This window comes from Musa acuminata, chromosome BXJ3-6 (assembly GCF_036884655.1).
Source record: "Musa acuminata AAA Group cultivar baxijiao chromosome BXJ3-6, Cavendish_Baxijiao_AAA, whole genome shotgun sequence".
In the NCBI taxonomy this organism is placed as follows: domain Eukaryota; kingdom Viridiplantae; phylum Streptophyta; class Magnoliopsida; order Zingiberales; family Musaceae; genus Musa; species Musa acuminata.
The window spans coordinates 18,828,972-18,848,833 of NC_088354.1; the positions used below are offsets into that span (position 1 = coordinate 18,828,972).

Genomic DNA, 19,862 nt, shown 5'->3' on the forward strand with positions numbered 1-19,862 from the left:
TCATCAACAAAAAGGAGAAGTGCATCTAACAAGTTTTTGAGATATGCAAGTTTTACAACATACAAGCTAGCAACAATTTTGAGTTATGCAAATTTACAAATTTTGCTTCCTTTTTTTGAGATAGTAAGCTAGCAATTTTTGAAACATGTAAGTTCTACTTTATTATAGAATATGCAAGCTTAGAAAATTTTATATCATTTTAGAATATACAAACTAGTAATTTTGTAAGTGTTACTTCTCTTGAAGTACGAAGGCTAGCAAGTTTTTGAAAAAAAAAAGTAAGATAGTAAATAACAAGCTAGCAAGATAAAAATGCACTTAGTTTGGGAAATGTTGAATTTGAAGACATAATCATCAAGGTATATGTTCAATAAGTACTTTTCAAGATAGTCATCTATTAGGAATCAGCTAAAGAAGTTGAAGTTGATGACCAAATGCTGCTGAGGATACTGATTCGATTAGTGATTATTGTCATTTGTATGTTTTATATATGCTCACTTGTATTTTATTTTGTCAAAGTAACTATATGTTGCCTTATTATTTGTTGTCAATAGTTGATAACTTATCTACTTTGGACAATTACAATTGGGCACAAGTTGATCAAGACGATCTCAATACCATTCAGTTTGATTTGGCCAAACAAAGCTCAAAATTCAGCAATCCACTCATCTCAATCTAAGTCCTAATAGGACTTATAAGAAAAGTCCTAATTATGTGTTCCCTATAAGAAATTTTTTTGAATCCGAAGGACTTGAGATACCCCTCACCTTACAAAAGGTGTGCCTCCATATAAAGGAAAACTAAATAAGTCCCCGGCAAGAGCTCAACCGACTCTAGCTATTCTAGCCTTAGCTATTCTAGCCTTAAAGAAAAGAAGAGAGGAGAAGAAAAAAAAAAAAAATTCTATATAACATAGCCCATCCTTCCCAGCGTAGCCTTCTTCTTCGAATTCCAACAAGCAAAGCTCTGCATCAAAGCTTCGTTCAGCAACTGTGAAAAGTCCCCAAAGCCTGTTGTCTATTATATAAGTCTTAGGAGAAGGTTTTGTTAGCATTTTATAAACTATTTTGACAACGAGAGAGGATAAGTCTGAATCCGATAGCATTCTGTAAATTGTCAAGAGCATCAAAGTACTGTCCAAAGATAAATGTATTCTTATGCATCTATAAGTTTTCTATCATACTTTTAATATTATTGTTTTAAGTCTTATAGTTAATACTTTAGCTTTAAAAACAATAGAAGTTTTTTTATTTTGATTTTATGCATAGTCTTTCTTTCTTTGATAGTCCTCTCCTCCATCAAAACTTCTATTTAAAAAGTGATCTCGAGTTCACGGATCGTTGAACCTAAACTCTATATGAATCACAAGCTAGTATGCTCATTACATTTGATTGAGTTAATATGGTAAAGAGAGCCCCATCAACTATCTAAAAGGGTACTTAGTCATTCTTATCATAAGCATAAATGTATATCATATTATATTTTACCACATTGCCATTTGAATTTGCTATTAATTGATCCTTTGTTATATTTCACATAGATGATTATGTGAATATGTTCTATTGTTTGATCTGATTTATTTAAATGCTTCTTCACACATGTTTTGATAGGCAATTTGTTCAGGACCATTAATAAAATGTTGTTAAAGGTGTCCTCTGCAAATGTAAAGAGTATTAATATCTTTTGGATATATTTTATTTAGGCTGATTTGTTTCTAAACTTATGTTTAACTCTGTGTCGAAGATTATCGTAGAATTATCTCTATTAGATATGGAGGTAATTCTTTTGGTTGATAACAACATCGTCACTACTAAGGAGACATTTCAATTCAGTGCATATCATAAACTACATTGCCTATTCTAACTAAGATCATTTTCGTATTGTGTTTTATAGGAGCCGAATGTGAGAACCATAGAGGAGGAAGTTAGGACTATTGTGGAGGAGAGCAGAATAAAGAACCTTATGACCAAAGATCTAAAGGCCAAAGGTGCAAGAAGAAAGAACCTTATGACTCGTAAGTAAAAAAAGTTCTATTGAAGTCTCCATCTTCTTAGGAAAAAAAAAAACTAAATACACTTATAAGAAAAGCAACAAGAAGACCAAGAATAATGATAAGGAATAACGTGAAATAAAGGGAGATAAAATAATAACAATAAGTGATACGATTGGACAAATTAAGACTATAGACAAAGTAGATCAAGATTATCGCTAAGTTATGTGGCGTTCGAGGTATAATGATATATGTACATTACATGTTTCTTTGATTTCATATGCAACTTATTAAATGATGTTTTTCTTCAAATGTATAAGAAGGATAAGGTTGCTAAGGATGAAAAAGTCATGATAATTATATTTAATCTAAAGCATTTATTATGAGTTTATTCTTTAGAGGTTTTTGAGTTATTATTGATTATATATTCCATGTCACAATTTTATTGTAAGGCATTTTAACTTTAATATCAGTTTTAGCTTCAATTTAATTTGTTAATAGATATTTCATGACTAGTTAACTGTGATGTAGAATATTTAATCTTATTTATAAATGAATAGTATTTTTTATAATCACATCAATAGTATTTTCTAGATATTATTGGATTGGGATGAACAGAGATGTGATTGACACATATTCTAGCATCATTGCATCAAAGGCTACCTACCAAGTGCAGTGCGAGTAATGTCTTTTTATTATCTCTTACTAAATTATATATTTCTAATATTTATTAACTATTTAGGTTATTATTTTATAATATAAAAAAAATATTAGCAAGCAGGGACTTTGATGTGGAACCTAAGCTATCAAATCAATCCAAAATTTGATGGACCCATTGATTTTATGTTTGTGCCCTCGAAGAGAAAATTTCATTGGCACTTGAACTTTAAGGAAAATATTTTTATACATTATAATTCATTTTGGATTGTGAGGAGGTATCGAATGACATTGGAGAAGAAGGTATGTCCAGTTTTCATGTGTTATATATTTTACTATTTCAATTCCGAACCTTATTGTTGTGAATATTGTGATGCTAGCAAAAGAGAATGGATTGCCACACATTTAACCTTCCTTTTAAATAACTTTGGATATTTCATATTACCAATATGATATCTTGTTTTATTTGGAAGCAATGATTCCGGTGTTTTTGTTACCATGTTTCTTGAGGCTGTGATCTATAATCACATTGTGCAATCTATTATTGAAGATGAAATCTATTTTTCTAATATATGATCGACTTTATTGCTGGGGGCACATTCACTATTGTTGTGTGATTATTTTATGTTATAGTAATTTTTTACAGTGCTTTATGATATCATTAGAGAGTTGTCGATGTAGTCACTAAAACATATTATAATATCATAAAATACTGTATAGTTATGGAGAAACTGTGTATTGATGTCATTTTATTTCGAAATATTCACATTAAGTCTTGACAGGTTGCTGGTTAAATTTAAATTATTTTGTTAAACTAGAAGATATGATCAAATCTTCAACAATATGTTTTCGATGACAAATGTATTTTCGATCGAACACAAAAATACTAATAGTTCAGAAACACTATAGACAATGTATTTTCGATGGAATTCTACCTTGAGATGTTGTCAACAATTGAACTATTGTCTCATAATTGTAAAGATTAAGTTCCCTTAAAAATGAAATTAAGTTCATGTTCGCGAACTTGATTCAGTGTAATTTCATGTTCTAGATATGCCTTTTTTTTATAAGACATCACAACACCAAATCCTTTATGTATATAAGCAATAATCATCTTCATCTTCATCTTCAGTGTGTAATCCTGATTTATGAATACTTGGTTTTCAACACAATGAACTAATTAAAACACTCATAATGGTCTCTGTTTATTCTATGCATATTAGTAGGGTTTATTCTATTTATTCATTTATAAATAAGATTAAATATTCTACATCACAGTTAACTAGTCATGAAATGTCTATTAACAAATTAAATCGAAGCTAAAACTGATATTAAAGTTAAAATGCCTTACAATAAAATTGTGACATGGAATATATAATTAATAATAACTCAAAAACCTCTAAAGAAGAAACTCATAATAAATGCTTTAGATTAAATATAATTATCATGACGTTTTCATCTCCAGCAACCTTATCCTCCTTATACATTTCAAGAAAAACATCATTTAATAAGTTGCATATGAAATCAAAGAAACATATAATTAATGTACATATATCATTATACCTCGAACGCCACATAACTTAATGATAATCGATCTACTTTGTCTATAGTCTTAATTTGTCCAATCGTATCACTTATTGTTATTATTATTATCATTATTATCTTTATTTTTAACTGAAAAATATGGCTCATTCAAATTAAATCTGAATGACTCAACTCACATTGGGTTATTTTCATCCCATTAGGAGTGACAACTCTATTAATTATACGTGCTGACTATTGGCTCTTATCTAGTTCAACACTTCTCCTTTGATTATCAATATTATTGAGAATGAAGAATACATTATCCAAAAGAGCATCATCCCTACAAATACAAATATAGAGAACATATACAAAAAAAAAAAACATGTGATAAAAACACTAGCATACGATATTGTTACAATGTTTTTGTGAAGTCCTTATAATAGTGTTTTCATTTCTATTCAGAAGACAATATAATGTTAACATAAAACACTGTAAAGGCATTTTTTTTTCTTCATTTTTTCATTCATTTCAGCATTATACTTGCTAAACAATTGCAATAGAACATCGTTTGCATTATGTATTCCATACAAGTGATTAATGTTTTTGTGAGGTCTTCATAGTGTTTTCATTTGTATTCAGAAAACACTGTAAAGGCTTTATTTTCTTATTTTTATTATTCATTCTGGTATTATATCATCAAACGATTACAATAGGACATCATTTACATCATGTTTTTCATATAAATAATTAAACGATATCTTTACAGTAATTTTTTTTTTAAAGTCTTTACGATGTTTTCATTTATATTTGGAAAACTCTGTAATATTAACATAAAAACACTGTAAAGCCTTCATTTTCCCAACTCTATCTTTCATTCCAATACGTACCATCTAAACAATTATATTATGACATTATTTGCATCGTTTGTGTGTTTTCGTGAAGTCTTTACAGTGTTTTCACTCGTAATCAGAAAAACATTGTCAAGTTAACATCAAAATAAATCCTGGAAAGACTTTATTACTCTAATATTGTTATTTATTCCAGTACATATCATTTAAACAATTATAATAGGATTTCATTTACATCATGTTTTCAATATAAGTGACTAAACGATATCGTTATAATGTTTTTGTGAAGTCTTTACAACACTGTAATGTTAACATAAAAATACTGTAAAGCCTTTATTTTTCTAAGTCTTTCATTCATTCTAGTATATGTCATCTCAAACAATTTTAATATGACATCATTTATATCATGTTTGTCATATAAACGATTAAACGATATCGCTACAGTATTTTCATTTGTATTTTGAAGTCAATGTAAGTAATATTAGCATAAAAACATATAAAGCCTTCGTTTCTATAATTCTGTCATTTATTCTATTGCACACTCTTTAAACAATTATAATAGAACGTCATTTGCATTATGTTTGCATTAGATGGTATTGTTTCAATGTCTTGGTAAATTCTTTACAGTGTTTTCATTTATATTCAGAAAACACTATAATGTTAATCATTCAATATATTCATTGTAAAATGATCTTTAAACAAATCAAACTTGATAAAATTAATGAAAAACGTTAATCAAGCTTACATATTTAACAATAAGCTTCTCTCTTGGATGGGAGGAAAAAAATAAACCCACAAAACATTATAAAGCGCAAGTGAGAAATACTTTAAAGAAAGGAAAATAAGAGGGGACACCACAATATACGGAAGGCCACTTACCTCAAATGCTGTTATTCTAGAAAGAACACAAAGAGCACTAATGATTTCTTTGAGGGAAGATTACAAAAACAACTCCGAATAAGAGAGAAGAGTAAGATGTGCTTTGATAGAGGGATATTTTTGAAATAAAAGAGAGAAAAGAGAGAAGCCTAAACGCTAAATAATATTGTCTAGTAGACCGGTCGATCCATCCATTGGGACCGGTCCATAGGGTGGATCAAGAAATAGAAAAAAAATATATATTGTAATTTTTGAAGGGATATTTTTGAGATTTTGGAGTGATCGTTGAGAATAATGAAATCCTTTATTTATTTATTTATTAGAGAGAGAGAGAGAGAGAAAAGAGTTGGGTTCACCGGAGTCGAGTCGTTAGCGGGGGAAAAGAGACTCCTGGGGTTTCTTCCTTCCTAAAGCCGGTAGCGGACGCAGGCATCGATGAAGCGTTTCTTCCAGCCGATTGCGAAGGACGGGCCCTCGAAGAAGCCGGCGCTCTCCACCGCAGACTCTGCTCCTCCTTGCCCCGGCGGAGGCGGCGGTGGTGGAGACGAGGAGGAGAAGGGAGAGAAGAGGGAAGCGCCAATGAGGTTCTTGACGTGGAACGCCAACAGCCTCCTCCTCCGCGCCAAGAACAACTGGCCCGAGTTCTCCCGCCTCGTCCAGTCCCTCGACCCCCATGTCATCTGCTTTCAGGTCCCTCCTCTTCTTACTGTGTCTTGCCTTCTCCCTCCATCTACTAAATGTTCAGCGGGCTTGTCTCGGACGTTGCATTGCGGCTTCTTGCCATCTGATACACGTTTCTGGCTTTATGGCAAGCGTGAAAGGAATTGCTTTTGATGACGAGGATTCAGAAAATTGGGTTTTTCTTGATTTCTCTTTCACTGCTCACCCTCATTTTAAGTTGGAGCCTTTCTTAGGTCTAATCATCTACTTTTTTTGGGGATTATAATCGATTGTGATGAATGGAAGTGGGTAAACCTTTCTGCATTCGGGACAACAATTTTGCATAGAGACGTGTTCTCGAATATACCTGGACGAATGCACTGCATAAAGTTAGTGGTAATAGTTATGTTATATGCATAAAGTTACGAACACTCATTGTTACCTTACAAAATTGGTCTCAGCTTGACTAGATGTGGCCTAATAAACATTTAGACCTAGTTATGTTGAATGTTCTAGATTGGCTGTTTAAAATATTTCCTTTATCATTATTTTGCATGAAATAATTCTAGCCAAATAAATGAGATATAATGAAAGGTTAAAGATCAACAATATATATAAGCACTTTGTATAAGGATAAATTACTTCCCTGTGGGGTTGCACACTAGGCATGTTAACCAAAATTAACATTTAGCCAAGTACCTCTTAGCACATTCTATTTACAACTTTAAAGCCTGGTAAGAGGAGTTTGTTGATGCTTTAGGATCTATTAATTTTGAAGCAGTCAAATTTCTCTCTTTAAACTGATTCTTGTTTTTGCAACTCTTTGAACAGCATGAAGAATTTTCTCATGACTTAGAACATCTGAGTTACACTGTATATATTCCCTTTATTTTGTTTGAACAATGACTGCCAAGTAATTCCTTTTGGTAAAGATTATCTGCATTTGCAGGAAGTGCGTATGCCTGCAGCTGGATCCAAAGGTGCTCCTAAAAATCCTAATGAACTAAAAGATGACACAAGCTCTTCGCGTGAGGAAAAGCAGGTAATCGTTGTTTACTTAACTGTGCACTAAGCTAAATTTGATAAGCAATATTGTGCCTGTACAAACTCTATAGTCAAAATTCATATAATCTTCTTGAAAAAATAATGCAAATTTTTGTGTTGATTTCTTATTTTCAGTATCCATGCAGTGATCATGGATCTTATTATCTTAAATTCATGGGTCTGAAGTGCATCCATAGAGGGGATAGTCCAGTTATCTATTTCTTTTGATTTCGATAATTGAAATTGATGTTGATGTCCTGCCTATGATTCGATTGAGACCAGGCTGATAACCTAATTGTAATGTTACCTTCACTGAGAACTACTCCAATAGCAAAAGAGTTAACCAACAACATGTTAAATTGTTTTTATATATCAATTCCAGACACTGCTATTCATGGATCTTCAAATAATTTAGTCACATTGACTATCTTGAGGTTTTGTTCTCAAGAGGTTTAATTTGTTAGCAGTTTTCCAACTGTTAATTTTAAATAAAGCATTAATCTGTTCATAATCAGCAAAACAACAAAATATATTTGGAGTTTATATGAATTCTATGTTAAAAAAAATATCAATTTATTCTTTTCCAAAATGGAAGCTACTTGTATAATAATAATAATAATAGTAATAATAATAATAATAATAATAATAATTATTATTATTATTATTATTCATCCAGATAATAATAAGCAAATCATTCTTATACTAACTTGATGTCACATTTGTAATCATTGTTGGCCTTAAAGAATTATTTACTCAGGATGAGCTATATTCAAGTGATGCCTAAAATTTAAGCAATATTAATCCAGTAATGATAATGACATGGTAATGTCAGTGTTAGCAATGACATGTTTCTTTCTTCCCACCCTTTCCATTGGATCTGCACAGTTCTGGACTTTTGGTCTTCCCTTTATGGCACTGGTACCATTGGATGCCGATGAACTACCAAAGACTGGTAATCATTTCCTTTCCATTAATTATGTTGTTTGCTCCTGCAATGAGATCAGTATACTTGCCGATGTTCATTTGTGAATATCCTTATGATACCAACACATGAAACTCTAAGCCTCTTTTCCCATCTTAAACATCTATCTATTCTTTTGATTTTTCTTTTTGAGTCTGTATGAACATCCTGATGTTAAATATTTGATCCATGGTTGTTTTCACAAATCTGTCTAGGTGCTATTGCGTGCTTTGTCAAATCCCCCTTTTGGAGAATATCGTGTTTGGTGGTCTCTTTCAGACTCTAAGTATGCTGGTACTGCTTTGCTCGTTAAAAAGCAACTTCGCCCGAAGAAGATTTCTTTCTCGCTAGACCGGGCAGGTAGATATACCAAGTATATATTTGGAGATTTTACATTAAGGGTTCTTTGTTTTCCAGAGGTACTTGTGTATGGATTCTATCTTTTATTTTGCTCTCAGTTCTAATGGCAATAATTTCTTTCATTATATCTTTGAAGCTGCACTATTGATGCTTCGACATCTTTCGTTTCAGAATAGATTAGAATGATAATCTCACTTGCTTGATCATTAAATTTGTTCATTTGTGGTTCTACCGTTCAATGAAAGGTTGTCTGCTTAGCACAATCATTATCTCCACAGAGCTATAATGTTGTCCACCAGCACACCTGCCTGTTCATTTGGTCACTGGTGACTTAACATCAAGTATCATTTCATGCAAGAATGAACTTGCATTTGGTGTTTCAAGTAGGACCTTGAGATAATGGTTACATTAGGATATGTACATTTTCAACATCCTTATCAAGAAAGTTCTTAGGTGTTTAGAACTAGAAATATGGGATGATTTTGAATCCCAACAGAGGAATTAAAACATGATTGTTGTAATTAAAAAAATTGTGAAGTCATTCTATTAAAGACAAGTACATTTCATGTGCTTTATTGCAAGGTTCTTAATTTCGAACCGTATTGGCGTTTCGAGTTTTGCTCGATACGGTATGGTACGGGTGTACCAAGTGGTACGCTAGGGTATACCGCTTGGAATATATATATATATATATATATATATATATATATATATATATATATATATATATATGTATGTGTGTGTGTGTGTAGATATATATAATAAAATATAAAAATATAAAAAATAATATAAAAAAAAAAGAAAAAGGAGGTGTATGCTGCCTCAACGATGTCGCCTTCTTTTCTTCTCCTTGTTGCATCAGATGAGGAGAAGACCACAGACGTCTCCGAAGAATGCGGCGAAGGCCAGTGATTGCAAAAGGCGCTCGGGCGCTCGCCTAGGCGCTCGGACGAGGCGAGGCGAGGCCCGAGCGCCTCGCTAATGTCCCAGGCGGCGCGCTTCAATCAGGCGCCGCCTGGGCGCTCGCCCGAGCCCAGGCGCTGGGCGCTTCGGGCGAGCGCCTGGGTAAACCGAACCAGAATTTTAGGTCTGGTTCGGTCCTGGTTCGGTTGTTAGTTGGTTCAATCGAACCAACTAAACCAATATAACCCCAACCCTAACCCTAACACTAACCTGTTGTCGCTGCCGATCCCGATCCCGATCCCGATCCCGATCGCGATCTCGCCGCTCGCTGCTGCTGCTCGCCGCTTTCGCTGCTCGCGCCTCCCGCGAGCCTTCCCGCTGCTCGCGCCTCCTGCGAGCCCTCTCGCTGCTCGCGCCTCCTGCGAGCCCTCCTGCTGCTCGCGCCTCCCGCGAGCCCTCTCGCTGCTCGCGTCTCCTGCGAGCCCTCCCGCGAGCCTTCCCGCTGCTCGCGCCTCCCTCGAGCCCTCCCGCTGCTCACGCCTCCCGCGAGCCCTCCCGCTGCTCGCGCCTCCCGCGAGCCCTCTCGCCTCCTTCGAGCCCTCCCGCGAGCCTTCCCGCTGCTCGCGCCTCCCTCGAGGCCTCCCGCTGCTTGCGCCTTCCGCTCCCTTTCCCTTTCCCGTTGCCGCTGCCGTCGCTCGCCGCCGCTGCTCGCCGCCGCTGCTGCTGCTGCCGCTACCGCCGCTGCTGCTGCCACCACTGCTGCCGCCGCTCGCCGCCGCTGCTTCCTCGTTTCTCCGTCAGCAGGTTTATACTGTTAATGTGATTATATTTATTAATTATATTATATATTTTTTATATTTTTATTTAAAATTTTAAATAATTATATTTATTAATTATATTTTATATTTTTATATTTTAGCGCCTCGCTTCGCTCGGGCGAGCGCCTAGCGCCTCGGGCGTTTTTGGACCTTGGTGCCTTTTGGCGCCTAGCGCTTTTTAAATCACTGGCGAAGGCTGCAAGCATCTCCGGCCTTCGGCGACAAACGCGACAAAGAAGAAACCGAGCCGCCGTGTCTCTGTTACCTCCTGGATCGGGATCGTCGAGGGAGGGCAGCGTCGGATCAGGAAGCGTTGAGATTCTCCCAATTCTCCCTCTTCTTCTAGTGCCTTCTCCCTCTTCTCCCTTGACGCTTTTTTTTCGCTCGTTGCAGCCAGGCCACAGCTAGGCTGATACCGCCTGGTAGCGGGCGACGACCGTCGAAATCGACCGTTATCGATACAGCCCCGTATCAACCGATACGGGGCTAGATCAACGGTACCACCCAGTAGTGAGCGGTCCACGTATCGGTCTGCTGGCGGATCAATACGTACCGCCCAATATAGGCGGTATCATTCGAAATTAAAATCCTTACTTTATTGTATCTGTTTAGCATTGCAATATACACTGGGTATGCTATAACATGATACAAATACTCTAATATATTGAATCTTAAATAGATGACTAATTATTGAGCAGGTTTGTTGAAATAGTAATTCTCATGGAAAAAAGTAGGATCACATATGTGAAGTTGATTTTACTTGTTTTGCTAGAAATCTTAATAAGTATCAAGTTGATGTATGATATTTATTTATCGTGAAATAGCCTATTATGCACAATTGTCACTGCTGATGTGACATCATTGAGTATCAAGCTAGCATATGACTTTATTTATCATGAAAAAGGCTAGGATTGATAATTTAATTGCTAGCTAAACATTTAAGATTTAGATGGAATAAATGAAAAGATGAAAGCCTTTATGTTTGTTTACTCTGCTGTCTTGGCCTGTGCTCCTATTGCTCAGAACCTGAGTGTGGCACAGACCATATTTTCATTCAGTTGCAATAATAATCAGTTTTAGATTAAGAAATAGAAAAACTCACTATGTAGTCTTTGATCTAAATCTTAAAGACCATTACTGAAACCACCATCCACTATGCTTTAAGTATAACTTATGAATATGCTCATTGTATAATATCTTGACAGGAAACCCCTTTCTGTTAATCATTTTAACTGCTTTGGAGAGTCTTAATTGATGAAGTTTAGCAACAGAACTCGAGATCTAGGTTCTGTTGGGACACTTAGGCTTGGTGGTTGACAAATTGTATGCTCCTACTATTTATAGTGAAATGTTGATTGTCAAATGAATGTTGGCTTTTTCTTTTGCAACCTAATAGTGAGTCACACCAAGTGGTGATGAGCATAGTTCTAATTTTTTTCCTTGTGATACTATATAATGTTATAGATCATCAAAATCTGAGTAACTGTTTGAAAAGTTGGATTTTGAATTAGGATTATTTGTCAAACTAGTCAGTATTTATTTATGATGAATGTTTTGAATTTTTGATATTGAATGCTTTGACATTGAGTTTGTTATGCTGTTCCAGTGCCAATTACTGATCTTGATATTTGTTTATCTTGGCAGCTTCAAAACATGAACCGGATGGTCGGGTGATTTTGGCTGAATTTGACTCATGTTTCTTGCTAAATACTTATGCACCAAACAACGGTTGGAAGGAGGAAGAAAACTCATTTAAAAGAAGACGAAAATGGGATAAAAGAATTCTTGAGTTTGTACTACAAATTGAGAAACCCTTAATTTGGTGCGGAGACCTAAACGTTAGGTAAATAGCATACCTTTAGGAGGTATCTACTTGTTATTCTTGTTTTTATTACTATGACCTTTTCTTCTTTACTTTATGAAATTTCAAGATGGATTATTGATAATTTTGTTTAGTGGCTTTATGGATTAAGAACCGAGTGAAACTTCATATATGATATAATATTTTGTTCAGTCTGTTGGTTTTATTTAAAGCCTATCAGGCTTATCTGGATTTCCTTACCCTTCTTCTAGGTGAGTTAGTTGCTGACTGCTGTACCAGCCAATATTTTTATCAGTCTATTAATTCTCAAGTTCCACAGTAATATTGTCCTTGGTCTGGAAGAAATTAGCTTTGCTCCTCCAACCCTCATGGTTATCGTACCCATTACCTATCTCATGTGAGTGTTGTGAAGATGTCATTCTTCGTATATAACCACCTCTATTCATCTGGTAGGAGCTCCTATCATAAACCGGGTCTTCAAAGCAACGACTTTTGCAATGTCACTAACATGGACTCTCTAATTCATCCTCCCATTTTAACTTTTCTTGTTTCAAAACCATTATGTTATTTTTCTAGATTTTGATTTGTTGCTTTATGTCCTTGCTGCATAGTATTGCCTTTTTTTTATCGTTTTGAACTTATCTATAATGTTTTCTACCTTACAGATTTAAGAGCCCCCTAGTTTTCATAACTTATGATTTGTCTTTTACATCCATAAATTCAATTTGAGGTTACTCATACTTCATAGCACTTGCTCTGTTTGTGCGTTTGTTACAGCCACCAAGAAATTGATGTGAGCCATCCTGAGTTCTTTAGCAACGCAAAGCTAAATGGATACATTCCTCCAAATAGAGAGGCAAGTTCTTAGCCTTATATTCACAATTATTTGAACTGATGTTGAAGTCTTTAGAATTGCTACTTCAGTCAGGATCCTTGTGTTAATATCGAAAACAACCGTAAATTGTTACACGTGCACAGATTTATTCTTTAGTTTCCTTTACAATGTTGTATAGAGTTGTATAATACATTAAGCTACTTTAATTTTAAGCTTTCTTAAGGTTTGGGCATTTCGAATTGGACAGAAATTGACAAAATGGAGTATTTTAATTGGGTCAATCACATTAGTTCATTGCATTGGAATTGAGAGAATTAGTGTGATGGCCTGATCTCAAACAAAACATACTTGGTTGGTTGGGACCAGTCGAAATCTGTTAGGTTTTGACTGTAATTTTGTACCTAGAGGTTGTAATAGGGAAGCATATTCCCTAGCCAATCTTGCTAGACTCACTTTTTGTAACTTTGCTGTCTCTAGCAATTTTGATAACAAGCAACTTGGCAATATAATAATTTTCTTGCTCTATGGAAGAATGAACGATTATAAAGGAAGCAAGGACTTAAATTTGGGATGCTGCCAGATTTATGTACTAACCTATTTTCGGAGCAGATTATGAATTTTCATTGAAACTGGTCTTGTGTCTCAACAGTTTTGTTCGTATACTAAATGCCTTGTATCCCTTTCTTTCATACTGTTTCCATGTTTATAGTGATGTATGATGCTCTGTTTTGGTATGATCCTTGACGATTACATTTCTGACCATCCTCAAGTGACTCTGGCTAGCTACCAACCGTATACCTCCTTGTCAAACCTGCTGTTGCTCAATTGAAAGCCCTCAAAAATGTGATGAAGGATAAATTATCTGGTTATCCTTGCAATCGATTGAGTTTTCTGCTATTTATTAATCCCATGCATAGATCAGGATGTGTGGCACCTCCTTGTTGAATGCTGACACTGGTGTACCAGTACCTTATTCACGACCTGCAGGAAAGTGGCTGGCTCAAATATCTCCTTGTACCCTTGTTTTCTTTTTGGTTTCCTAGTTTTGTCTGTCTTTTCTTTTGTTTTTCTTTCTTTCTGGTTTTTTATGTTTTTTTTTCTGTATACAATGTGCTGGTCCATACATGCCATTGTCTCACAGCCACACATTACCTAAGATTGCCATGAGTTTAGCATTGTGTTATGCTAGTATGCAGGCATACCCAAAGGTCAGAACATCAGTGATAAGACATAATTCCTTGCGAGCAAAGGTGTTTTATCCTGTTATGCAAATCCTGAATTCTATAACATCACTCAGTTCAATTGCTTTATCATTAAGTATTATCATCAGTTTGTTTTAAAAGCTTTTCTCTATCTTTTCTCAACTACACAATTTTGTAGGTTTTAGCTTGTTATACTGTATGAAGTTACATTTTTTTAGATCAATGCCATGATTCATTAGACTTTTTTGTATTGATGTTACCATGTCACTACATGGTAACAAATTCAACAATTCATCTGCTTAATGGAAATTTGTGCTGAAAATTTAATCAAATCATAGACCCAGTACACAAGATTCCTTCCAGTGTAAGGTTTGGGAAGGGTAAAGCAGTTTCAGTTCATTCCAAATGTGTTTTAAAGTATTAGTGGATTCTAAGATTGTTTACATTTTACAAGCAGGATGATATTAAGAATTTAGGATATTGCAACCAAGGATTGAAATATCATACTGTACCGAAGTTTTGAGATACGCTCGATACGGTATGATACTGTATACCGAGCGGTATATTTCGGCATACCGCTCGATATATATATATATATATATATATATAAGTTTAAAAAAAATCTGCAACATTGCCTCTCTTCTCCCCAGGCGGGGCAATGTCGTAGAAAAACGAGGCGACATCGCCTTTATATATATATATACCGCCTGGTAGCGGGCGGTCCGTGTACCGGTCTGTTGGCGGATCGGTACGTACCGCCCACTACCGGGCGGTATTATTCAAAATTGAAAACCTTGATTGCAACGGCCGTGGAAGTTGTTTTTTTAACTATGGACATTATCTTTAGTTTTATTTTCCTTTGTTGATAGTCTCCTACAACAAAAAGCCATGATAACTATTTGGGCTACATGGATCTTTTTTCTCATGAGCTTTGTATAGGTGATATATCTAGTTAAAGTAGGGACAAATAGATTTCATTTGTTGTTTCTAGAAAGTTTTCTTTGATTTTCCTCTCTCTCTCCAGACACCACTAATTATAATCAACTTAACTCATCTAACCTGTGTATCTATCTCTTTTAAACATGTTCATACTATTTTAGATGATTCTTACATTTTTCCCTCTATCAGAGTTGCATCTAGTAGTTTGCAAATGAAAATAGTTACTATTCTATCTTTCCTACTAATTCTACAAATTTATCTCAACATTATTATCTCAATTGGATTAACTCCTTTGTACATAATGTTTACTAGTTGCCAAACACTTTGATCCATAAAGCAAGTCTTGTCTTACAGAAAATTTTCTCTTCATCTAAGGGATCCCCAATGGCCACACAGAATTCTTGATGTCCTCCTCCAATTTAATGGTCTCTTTTTTACCCTGAGCAATGTCTTCATTAATCTTTCACATTAAATATAAGATCCAAGAGACTTAAAACATATACATACAGAAACTTCTTGTCTATTTATTTAAGTATACCTTGTTTCTTTGTTAAGCATTGTTACAAGTGCTTCTATATATTGTATCCTAGTCCTACTTAGTCGAAACCTTTATTTTATAATGTTTGTCACCATAACTGAAGTTTAAAGCTAATTCCAATTGAACCCCTATCAATTAGTTGCTGGTAATTTTTTAAGGAAACAAATTGATTTTTCTTCATATTAAATAGTTCTGAAGAGTTATGTGTTCAACTAATTCTGTACATATTTCATGTGGTACTACTTGATTTTGCTGTGATTGTCTCTTCTGTTCTCTCTCGTCTTCCTTTTGTCTATGGCAAAATTATATATTTAAAAAAAAAGAAAGAAAAGTTACTTATCTCTGGACTCTGATGCAGGATTGTGGACAACCAGGATTTACTTTGTCAGAGAGGAGGCGTTTTGATAATATACTGACTCAGTGAGTGAATGTAGCAACGATCCTATTTTTTTGGCTCTTTCATTATGATAATGGTGGTATATCTTAATTTAGTATATGTGTTGTACATCTTGTGATTCATTTTTATGCTTATGTGATTATTTGTTATTTAAAAATAATCAACGGAAGGTCAGTAGTTATTAGAAGGGGCAGCTGTCATTGTTGTCATTGAGTTATTAATGGGAATTCTCAGTTTGAAGAACCATTGAGCACCAAATCCTTTTTCTTTAGCACATAAAGGTATCAGTCGCCTTATAGTGTGGGTTTTTTTATTCTCTGTCACCATTACACTTACTCTAGAAAGATCAAATCTGTCAGATTCTGATGTCTTCCAGATTTTCTTAACCTCTAAGCTTTAAGGAGTCGCAAAGTAGTTTCTCAGCTTTAAAGGGTGAGTATTGGCATCATGGTAAGGTTGCTACCTTTCAAGGTGAACCGAGTTTGATCATGGAAACCGCCTCTGTGATTCCAGTGATCAGGTTGTGTGTATTTAGCTTCCGTAGATCCCATATTGATTTGGTCTTGGTTTCGTAAAGTTGACAAATATTATCCAAAAGTTGATCATTAGTCACATTCTTTATCAAGATCTATGTGGGCCAAGGATTTTGATTTCGAATGATATTGCCTGTATTGGGTGGTACCATCGATTGGGGCAGTTTTCGCCTTGCTACCGCCCAAAATCGATCGGTAACGATTCGACCGTCGCCGCCCGCTACCAGGCGGTATTAGCTAAGGGAGAAGGAAGAAGAGGAAGAAGAAAAGGGAGAACCTGGAGATCCGACGTTGCTCCCTCGACGATCCCGATCCGTCACTACCCTCCCTCGCCTGACACCGCAGATGAGATGTCGCCCCCTCCTCATTTGAGGCAACGAGGCCTCGGCCTTGTCAACGACTTCTCATTCGCATAGGGACAAGAAACAAGGCAGCGTCGCCCTTTATTTATTTATTTATTTATTTATTATTATTATTATTATTATTATTATTATTATTATTATTATATATATATACACCGAGTGGGACACCATAGCGTACTGCTCTGTATGCTCGTACCGTACCGAGCTAAGCTCGATACTTCGATATGGTATGAAATTGCAAATCTTGATGTGAGCATACAATTTTAGTAACACAATCTGTGCATAGTTATATATATAGATTTTGGTAATCCACTCAATTACTTCATCAAAGTTTCTATGGTGTTCGCTTCTCAATTTTTCATTAGAATGATAGGTCATGCATACTGATAGCTGTTTTGTCACTATGTATTGGCTATGTAGCAAACAAAAGGGTGCTGTACCCAAGCACCTTTGAGAGCATCGTAGAGCAACAGTAGGTGTCATATTATGTAGGACCACACAAAAGCTTGCTTCTTGTAGGATTGGGAATATTGAACTGAGTAATTAATTGCACATTTATTTTGCATGACATGTTTAATTAACTAAATATGACTGATTGTCAGGCTTACCTTTATTTACAAGACATTTTTAACTTGTCTGAAATTATTTGTTGAAATTTATTTGTTTTGTCTTCTTGTCTAATGTTCCTAATTTTGACCAAGTTTCATGGAATACCTTGTGGTCTATACTCTGCTGTCGTTCTGTCCTCTTTTCACTGCTAATTATAATTTCTGATCTCCGGCATAAGTATGTATAGATATCTCTTTCACACACACTCATGCACACAGGGCACGGTATGTTGTCCCTTTGGAAACCACAGACCACATATCGAAATGTCTTATTTAAACATAAATGTTTAAGCATGGGCAAGGTTGGATGCCCTATATTTTTTAAAGTCTGACATGGTGTCAGGGTTTTCTTTCAAGGTTAAACGTAATGGCTTGTAATTAAGTTGTTTATGTCACTAACCACAGAGGAATGCCTTATAATTGAACTATTTTCCCATACACGACCCAGAAAACTTGGTTTATAGTGGATGTGACATTGGTAATTATTCGTCATCAATAAAGCCTAGAAGTTCATGTAGAAATTTTTCTACATAATTCTAGGGGTTGAAGTAGTTTGAACATATAAGAGTACATTTTTCAAGTAATGTATATTCAAATATGTAACAATAAATATGGTCTGCAGAGGGAAGCTGGTTGATGCATACAGATTTCTCCACAACGAGAAAGACATGGAATGTGGCTTTTCCTGGTCTGGCAACCCTGTCGGCAAGTAAGCATGTTGTGCCCTTTTTGTTCCATGACTGAATAACTTTGGCATTAAGATTCTGAAGGCCTGTGACTGATCCAACCATGAGGAATTATTGAAAAATATATACGCCTTTTATGGTTTCTCATCGGTAAAGAAGTATCTGACAGTTCCATTGGTGATACTACATTGTTGACTAAGTAAATATTGAAAATGACAACCATTAAATATTTTAAAGTTTTCGTCAACAAATCTTTTTGGTCAATAGGACAAATTTTATGATTTTTTTTTTGAAGATGAATTTAATTCACTTGAAGGCATTTAGATCAATGGAAATACGCCTAGTAAGTTCGCCACTGCTCAGATATAGACTTGTAAACTTCTTCTTACAATATTGATATTCCTCTTATTAGTATAAAATTAGAAATCGTTATGTTACCTTGTATGGCTGACAAACTTTTCCCCATGTAACATACAGAAGAATAACCAATGGATACATATATGCATTTTTTCACTACCAATATACTGACTAATTTCTTTTACATAGATACCGAGGTAAACGAATGAGGATTGACTATTTTATAGTCTCAGAGAAATTGAAGGACAGAATTGTTGCATGTGAGATGCACGGGCATGGGATTGAACTTGAAGGTAAAATAATAGCTCTTACCTAATAAAGATATAGAAATATTTTTACGGAAGCATAGAAGTGACCCTTCTGACTTGTTTGCTGTATGATTTGCATCTTGTGATCCATTGATTTCAATCACCAGATTCCTCTTCAGTCAGCTTTTATATGCCATTACTACACTTAATACAAGGGCTTCACCCTTCTCTTTTTGTGACTCCCTTCTAGTCATCCATAAATATTGTTTAGAATCATATTTTCTTTGGTGCAGGACGACATTGCTAATTTGAAATATAATATAAATTGATTATTAAACAGCCCTTGGAAGCTTTGTTAACCACATCAAAAATTTTTTCCTTGTTCAATTCCAGGTTTTTGTGGAAGTGATCACTGCCCTGTTTCACTTGTGCTCTCAGAGGAACCATGACAACCTGATTTTTTGGTGATGGTTTTGCTTGTAGTGATAATTCAGTGCAGTGATTGCTCTTTTCCTAAAACTGCTTTCTTGTTTTATTGTTATTTGCTTGTGACGTGGGACTTGTGATGCAGTCCATGCCAATATGATCAAACAAATCATTGGTCAGATTACCTCCATATCCCTTCACCACCGCAAGAATAAAAAGTTAGAGACAAGACATAAGAAGGTTTGGTTTTAGTTTTAGATGATCT

General features: G+C 35.1%; 1 protein-coding gene across 1 annotated transcript; it reads left to right on the plus strand.

Moving 5' to 3' along the window:
• Positions 1-6,242: 6,242 nt before the first annotated feature.
• Positions 6,243-19,781, plus strand: LOC135641831 (DNA-(apurinic or apyrimidinic site) endonuclease-like). The gene is made up of 9 exons (XM_065157589.1): positions 6,243-6,588; positions 7,508-7,600; positions 8,779-8,923; positions 12,289-12,487; positions 13,244-13,322; positions 16,339-16,400; positions 18,503-18,589; positions 19,113-19,216; positions 19,565-19,781. Exons 1-9 carry the CDS (start codon positions 6,334-6,336, stop codon positions 19,618-19,620), a joined length of 1,080 nt encoding a protein of 359 aa, XP_065013661.1. The 5' UTR covers positions 6,243-6,333; the 3' UTR covers positions 19,621-19,781.
• Positions 19,782-19,862: the final 81 nt, after the last annotated feature.

Coding starts and splice junctions, on each gene's coding strand:
- LOC135641831 (XM_065157589.1), top strand. CDS start 6,334: ATGAAGCGTTTCTTCCAGCCGATTGCGAAGGACGGGCCCTCGAAGAAG. Junction 7,601..8,778: donor CTTCGCGTGAGGAAAAGCAG/GTAATCGTTGTT, acceptor AAATCTGTCTAG/GTGCTATTGCGTGCTTTGTC. Junction 8,924..12,288: donor TTTCTCGCTAGACCGGGCAG/GTAGATATACCA, acceptor TTATCTTGGCAG/CTTCAAAACATGAACCGGAT.